Source organism: Phoca vitulina, unplaced genomic scaffold (assembly GCF_004348235.1).
Source record: "Phoca vitulina isolate PV1807 unplaced genomic scaffold, GSC_HSeal_1.0 scaffold132, whole genome shotgun sequence".
In the NCBI taxonomy this organism is placed as follows: Eukaryota; Metazoa; Chordata; class Mammalia; order Carnivora; family Phocidae; genus Phoca; species Phoca vitulina.
In genome coordinates this window covers 382672-390442 of record NW_022589835.1, presented here as the reverse complement: position 1 = coordinate 390442, position 7771 = coordinate 382672, and the positions used below count along the sequence as shown (strand labels likewise).

Sequence of the window (7771 nt, the reverse complement as noted above, 5' to 3'; positions counted from 1 at the left end):
GGGCCTGGTGCTCAGACCTGCTGGGAGACCACGTCGCACTGGCTCTGCCCCAGGGCTGGGGGTTGTCAGGGTATCCACCCTCCCAGGCTGCAGGCTGGCAGTGGCTGGCAGGAGAGGAGGAACCTGGTGCAGGAGAGAGCCCTCAGGCAGAGAGGAGGGGGCAGGCACTCCCCCAGCAGCTGGAGGAACTCGGGGTACCCACCCTCCAAGGCTGCAGGCTGGCAGGACAAGAGGCACCTGGTGCAGGAGAGAGCCCTCAGGCACAGAGGAGGGGGCAGGCACTCCCCCAGCAGCTGGAGGAACTTGGGGTATCCACCCTCCAAGGCTGCAGGCTGGCAGTAGCTGGCAGGAGAGAAGGCACCTGGTGCAGGAGAGAGCCCTCTGCAGAGAGGAAGGGGCAGGCTCTCCCCCAGCAGCAGCTGCACTGGGACGCGTTGAAGGGGCATCTGGGGACAGCAGTGCCTGCAGCTGGGGTCTCCACACAGACTCCCTCCTTAGGCTCAACACAAGCTTGTCTGGATGGCCTTTGTCCCCCAAATACAAAGTCTGGCCAGGAACCCCCCTCAACCCCCAACTCCCAAACTTTTGTACTCAGCTCAAGTGACAAGAAATGGCCAATACTTTAGGTGGCGTTGGGTGCACAGGTCCTCTGGGGACAACCCAGCATCTGCAGGTCCGCAGGTCCTCTGGGGACAGCACCTTGAGGGGCTTCTGGTCCAGCAGGTGCCTGTTCAGGTGGCTCTCATCGTGCCACACGGCCTCAATCCCACTGGCCAGGGCAACTCCCATCGCCTGGTGACAGGCCAAGGTCAGTCGGTGAACCTCCACCACCGACCCCCATGTAGTAAAAGTCGCCCTTGTCCGTGGGGATGTGTGCCTGGGACTGTGGCCGATGCTCATACCTGAAGTCCTTGTGGGCTGCCCGGTAGAAACTGGAGTGCAGAGTGCCAAAGAGGGGGGACAGGATCTCCACGCTCACGTGGTCACGGAACTTCATGTCCACCTCCGTGCACACCAGGTAGCCCACCTCACGGAGGAAGTGTGGAGTTATTCTTAGAAAATATATTGTAAGCCCTCAGGAGTGATTGTGGAAGCAGCTGAAACATCAACAGCATTCCTGTTCTCAGGCTATTGAATGCAACGGACCAGTAGGAGCAGGATCCCATGATCCCCAGGGGCAGGGCACAGGTTAGGAGCTAGGAAAGAATGTAACCCTCAGTACCCCCTTCCTCCACCTGGCGTTTGCTAGCACAAACACCCCGCTCTTCCCTCACCCCATGACTGCCTCCCTGCGTGCCCGCGTGTAGGGGAGGGTGCAGGCCTGCTTTAGAGCTTCAGGATACTTGCCATCCCTTTGTCCTCCTTTCCCACACTTTGAGGCATCTGCCCTGGCTTTTCTGATAAAAATGAAATAAAAGCAATGTGCAGAACCCAGCTGCTACAGCTCTACTTGCAGAGGCAGCCCTGAATGTCCACTCAGATTGGTGTCTGAGAACTTTATTTCAGCGCGCGATGACAGGAAGATCTACTTGCAGAAGCGGCGGATCATCACACGGGCTGCATGGACGCGTCCTCCCAGCACGGGGCACCGGAGACCTCGAGGACCACCACCCTCCAGTCTTCCTGGAGGGGCACATGGGACCCAGCAGCCAGCTGATTGGTGAAGACGTAGTAGGTGACCCCGTGTCCCACCATGAAGTGCTTCTCCACCATCTGCAGGAACAGCTCCAGGAAGACCACGTATCCACAGGGACAGGGGACAGGGCTGGAGGAGGGTCACTGCCAGAGGCTGGCGGCAGGACCCCAGACCTCGGGGCCGTGAACATGTGCACCTTCATCACGGGGGCAGGCCCTGGGCTGCTTTAACCAACAGCCACCCTCCTGGCCTGTCCTGAGTAAGTCTGCCGGTGGGGCCTCCCTACCGTCTGCTCCCAGAGATGGGGGCCATCAGCACCCCATCTTACAAAGGGAAGCCTGAGGCTTAGGAGGCTGGAAACCCATGCAGCCCCACAGTCAGCATGCTGGAACCAGGAACACGCCCCTTGTGCTGAGCTCCCGGGCCCTCTCCTGGCTGACCCCCTGCAGGTTCTGTTCCCACCTGCCATGAGTTGAGCACCTTTGGGCATAGCCCTTGCTTCTATGCCCTGCAGACTGGGTAGAATCAGCAGGGCCAGCCACCTGCCCCACTTTGTTTTGAGTGGGCTGTCACTGGCCCACAACAGAGTTGTCTCCGCCCCCTATAGGGTCCTCCCTTGAAGGCTACTGGGTCTCTTGCTGACAAGGTCCATCAGTACACCACTGGTATTCCTAGGAGGGGTCATCTTGAACTGCCCCAGATCAGGAATCAGGTCCAGCCTGTGGGCAGGAAAGGGGAGAGAGGACCCCTGGAAGAAGAGGGGGCTTGCTAGGCCCCAGCCTTGAATCCAAGGGAGTAATCTTCCGGGTCCAGGTCTATATCTCCCTGACCCCAAGAAGTTGGAAGTCTTGTCCAACCCCCTCATGTGCCTGGTCCCCTTTTGAGGGGACTGACTACCTGCTCCCCACTGTGGGGACAGCAGCTCCCCCATTGTCAGCAAGTGTGGTGAGCCCCTCTGAGACTGATTTTCTTAAAAGGTTTTATTTATTTATTTGACAAAGAGAGAGACAGCTAGAGAGGGAACACAAGCAGGGGGAATGGGAGCGGGAGAAGTAGGCTCCCCGCTGAGCAGGGAGCCTGACACGGGGCTTAATCCCAGGACCCTGGGATCACGACCTGAGCTGAAGGCAGATACTTAATGACTGAGCCCCCCAGACGCCCTGAGACTGATTTTTTTACACAGGCACTAAGGCTACTTCCCTGGTCTGCCCCATAACTGGCAGGTTAGTAAATCGCTCACACAGGGAAGGCGGGCACTACATTTAAACAGGGGACAAGCACACACCCAGCAGACAGGAGGCAAGTCACCAAGGGGCAAGTAGAGGCCCAGCCAATGGGGGAACAGACCAGACATGATGCAGGGGGAGAGAAGAGTGCTCCTGGCAGAGGGCACAGACAATGTAAAGAATTGGAGTCAGGCCCAAGGCACGTATGTGACAACCCCACGCCTGGGTGGCCCACAGAAGGGGGGCTGCGGTGGCAGAGGTGAGGCTGAAGAGGACGGGCAGGTGGGAAGCAGATTGCAGAGAGGCTCAAAGGTTATGTTCTGAAACGATCAATCTAGTTACTGGAGGAGAATGGGCTCTGTACAGCAGAGGACAGGGAGATCATAACCCTAACCCCTAACCCCTACCCCAACCCTAACCCCTAACCCCTAACCTCTAACCATAACCCTAGGTCAGGTTCTGAGTGATCCGTCCCCAGAGACCTGACTCCCAAGCCCCAGGGATTGGGGACACCTGAGCAATACCAGAGGACTCAGGCTGCCACCCAGAAGGAAACCATGCCATCGGGGACTCCAGAAAGTATTCAGAACCAGAGAAATCTGAAGGCCCACCTGAGCCCATCCCAATGAACCCCCACATTCAGCAGCCCCCTGGACCCAAACCCTGAGCCTGACACTCACCTGACCCACACCCTCAACTCAGCCCTCTGGGAAGTGCACCACACAGATGGCAGATCAGACCTGCCATGCTCCTAGGCCCTAACCCTAACCAATGGTTGGGTCAAGAGGTCTGTTCCCAGGGGCCTGGCTCCGGGAGGATAGCCATCACCACAGATAACTAAACTATGATAAGACCTAGGAATGGTAGAAAGGGAGGAACCTATCAAGGTCTGTTTGCATAAAGTCTTCTGATTCTCACTGTCTCTACAAAACATTTACTCTTTTTCATTTTCCTGTGAAGTGCTTTTTCATTTTCCTTTGATGTTCCTGACCCCTATCCCCTTGTCCTTAGTTCAGGATGACATATATACCTCATTTTGCCTAAGTGTGTTTGGAGTTTCCATGTCTCTCTGGATTCCCCATATGTACAAAATTAAATTTTATTTTCTCCTGTTACTCTGTCTCATGTCAATTTGATTTTTAGTCCACCAAGAAGGACCTTGAAGGAACAGGACATTCTCACTCCTTACATATTCATAACAAACTATCACAAGGAAAAATTAAGAAAATAGTATCACTAACAATTTCATCAAAAAATAATAAAATATCTAGGAAAAAATTTAACCAAGATGTGAAAACTCTGTAACATCAGAACTGCAGGATGCTGATAAAGAAATTGAAGAAGAGACCAATAAATGGAAGGATATTTCTTACTCGTAGATTGTTAAATATTGTCAAATTGTTCATTCAACCCAAAGTAATCCACAGATTCAATGTAATCATGAACAAAATTCCAAAGGCATTTTTCACAAAACAATAACAATCCTGAAGTGTGTATGAAACCAAAGGATCTTGAATAGCCAAACCCATCTTGAGAAAGAATAAGCTTTTGCAAAGCTATGGTAAACAAAACAGTCTTGAAAGTGTCGAGATTAAAACAGGCACAAGGATCATTGTAGCAGAATGAAATAAACACAAGCACAGATGTTCAATTACTTTGTAAGGGAGCCAAGAACACCCAACACAGGGCAGTCTCCTCAATGAATACTGCTGGGGAAAATGAGCCACAAGCAATGGAACATAGTACGTTACACCATACACAAAATCCTGCGCCACACACAAAAAGTAACTAAAAAGACAGGTTTCCACCGCAGGCCTTTCCTCCACTGGGTCCTCTGACGACTACCCCTCCTAACTATTCACTACACACAGGAAGCCTCTGCTTTTTCCTCCCACAGCTCCAAATGTTCCTGAGGCTGAGGATTCAGCAGCACCTTCCTGGTGGGTCCTGTCCATAAGGATGCAGAACCACCTCCACAGGAGGAGAGAGCACGTATCTTTGGCATAAGCTTTGTTTGAGCCTACGAAAATACCAGGAAACCTGACTCAAATGAAGTCCCAAGGTTTGGAAAGAGCCACTCTTACGCCCTACCAACAGGAAAAGAGGTACCTCGTAGGTGGATACACTTCACTATCCCAGCAGGAGGAAAGCAGGCTTCCTCCCCGCGCACCACCCCGCCACAGCCCAGCCAATGAGAGACGGCCAGGGCTCAGCCAATGAGAGACGGCCAAGGCCCAGCCAGTGAGAGACGGTCAGGGCCCAGCCAATGAGAGACGGCCAAGGTCCAGCCAATGAGAAGCCACTACTTTTCCAGTTCCCCAGTTTACTCCAAAGGGCTTTCAGTTTACAACAGCCTCTTCCCAACCCCGCCTCCTCTATAAAAGAGCCTCCTCTTGCTAGTTGTCAAGATTTACCTGTGGTTTTGCAGTAGCTGGCTTGTCCCAGTTGTAATTCTCTACTATTCCCAAATAAACCCATCTTTGGCTGGTAAAATAAATGGCACTTTTATTTTTAAGGTTAACAGGCATGATTAATTCTAAGGAACAACAAACACAAAAGAACCTCTGAAAACTGAGTAGAAGTTGTGCTTTGGTGAGGACCATTTACATTTAAAAGGAAAATCTCCATTTGTACTAGGAAGAAAGGCAGAACTCTAAATTTTTAGAAACTTCTATCCATGGGAAAGGCACCTTACAACCATACCCTGTTTACTCTGGCTGCCTGATGACTCCTGCTTCCACCAATATCTTCATCTTTAGCCCATAATGGCATGTAAGGTGGTGGCTTTAGCCATTTCAGGGAATTCCTCCGTTTCCCTGGGTTTCTCCCATGTATATAGGAGGAATCCACGTTATTAAACTTCTGTTTCTTCTCTACTTCATCTGTCCTCTATTACAGGGAGGTGTTAACAAAAGAAAATTTCAAATGAGTAAACTTAAAAATCTAATTAGCTTTATTAACTGATTCTTAACTCATGCAGCATCCAATGTAGCAAATAGAGGACAGTTCCACTGAACTAAACAAAGGAAAGCAATCTCAAAGAAGGAATAGGAAGAAAACCAAAAAATACATTGACAAATGCAGTGTTTAGGTAAGAGTGCTCTCCCAAGGGTCTGTGAGTAAATTTCCTACTCTAGACTCCAGGAAATTCCATGTTGCGTAGTTAAAGGTTACATTCCTGGGCTTACACCCCACATGTGCAGTGAGGAATATTGGCGGAGACAAGAATCAAACCCTAGATCCGTGGCGGGGCACAGGTGCACTTGCCGCAACCTCCACAGGCTCAGTAAAGTGGGGGCGGTTCTTCCAGAGCAGGTCACTGACTCCTCAACCGGCCAATCGCAAGCCTGGAAGACCACATGCACCCAGCGCCCACCTCCTCTACTCGGAATGTGCGGCCCCCGAGGCTTAAAGCATGCGCACTAGCGCCTCTCCACAGCCGTTGGGACCCGGTTCACCGCTCTCGGAAGCGTGGTGCGCAGGCGTGCTGCAGGAAGCCCCGCCCCGGGCGCGAGTTTCGTCCAATCCACACGGAGGTGCTACTCGCCGGCCGCGCGCGAGCGGAGAAAATGGCGGGGCGGTCGGGGCCTTCGGACGCCGAGGGGGCGGGAGCCACGGAGCGGGCTGAGAAGGCCGGAGGTAGTGCAGGCGTCCCCGCAGGGGCGGTTGTGGGGGGGCCGGGGCAGGCGGGACGGGGAGCGCACTGTCGAGGGAAGGTCGGGCCGCCGGCCGCCCCCGGCCGTTTGCCCCCGGCAGCGAGACCCTTCAGGAGCTCCGCTCTCTCCATGGCGTCGATGAGCCCTCAGCCGGCGTTTCTCTTCTGAAGCCGGGCCAGACCGGCTCCGCGCAGCAGCCCGCGGGTTTTCCTCCTGACGCCGACCTGCTGAGGGACGGTCCCTGGCTCAGGGGACAGGGGGACACGGTTGGGCAGCTCCGCACAGGTCCTCCGGAGTCCGAAGTCACCGCCCCACGCGGAGGGGAAGGTAGGAGGCTGTCCCCGAGCCAAGCCCTCAGCTGCAGGACCTGGCTCGTACGTGTTCCGTGGGAGCCTCACCGCCACCCCTCGGGACTCTGCTCCTGTCGGCTCATCTGTCCCCTGCTCACAGCGCCGTCAGCGGCACGGGTCTTATTGGTTCCCTTCACACCTGCCTGCACGAGGGCAGCCTTGGGATCCGGCGCGGCTCCACAGTGTCCCTGCTCTGGGTCATGAGCCTTGGCTCAGAAAGTGTCCTCCGAGCAGGGCGAGGCACCCGGAGACAGCCCCGGGCTGGGGACCGATGGGAACCTCAGAGACAGCCCCGGGCTGGGGACGAATGCACACACAGGTGACAACCGCCAACTGGGCACGGATGCGCCCCCCCCCGTGACAGCCCCCAACTGGGGACGGATGCACACCCGGAGACAGCCCCGGGCTGGGGACGGATGCGCACCCCAGAGACAGTCTCCGACTGGAGACAGATGCGCATCCCGGAGACAGCCCCGGGGTGGGGACAGATGGGCACCTCGCAGACAGCCCCAGGCTGGGGACCGATGGGCACTTCGGAGACAGCCCCGGGCTGGGGACCGATGGGCGTCCAGGAGACAGCCCCCGACTGGGGACGGATGGGCGTCCAGGAGACAGCCCCCGACTGGGGACGGATGCGCGTCCAGGAGACAGCCCCCGACTGGGGACGGATGGGCGTCCAGGAGACAGCCCCCGACTGGGGACCGATGGGCGTCCAGGAGACAGCCCCCGACTGGGGACCGATGGGCGTCCAGGAGACAGCCCCCGACTGGGGACCGATGGGCATCCAGGAGACAGCCCCCGACTGGGGACCGACACCCCCGGGCTGGGGACCGATGGGCATCCAGGAGACAGCCCCGGGCTGGGGACCGATGGGCATCCAGGAGACAGCCCCCGACTGGGGAC

The 7771-nt window shown here is 55.5% G+C and overlaps 1 protein-coding gene and 1 pseudogene across 5 annotated transcripts in view; one reads left to right on the top strand and one right to left on the bottom strand.

The window, feature by feature from the left end:
* Nucleotides 1-591: 591 nt before the first annotated feature.
* On the bottom strand, nucleotides 592-1838 carry LOC116628834 (annotated as a pseudogene).
* A 4371-nt stretch (nucleotides 1839-6209) lies between these two features.
* Nucleotides 6210-7771, top strand: part of SYCE1 (synaptonemal complex central element protein 1) — a 12422-nt gene continuing 10860 nt past the window's right edge. For all 5 annotated transcript variants that reach the window (XM_032399166.1, XM_032399167.1, XM_032399164.1 and 2 more), the window contains exon 1: nucleotides 6210-6501. In XM_032399166.1, the coding sequence (XP_032255057.1) occupies nucleotides 6222-6501 (280 nt within the window). In that variant the 5' untranslated portion in view covers nucleotides 6210-6221. The remainder of the gene's footprint in view (nucleotides 6502-7771) is intronic.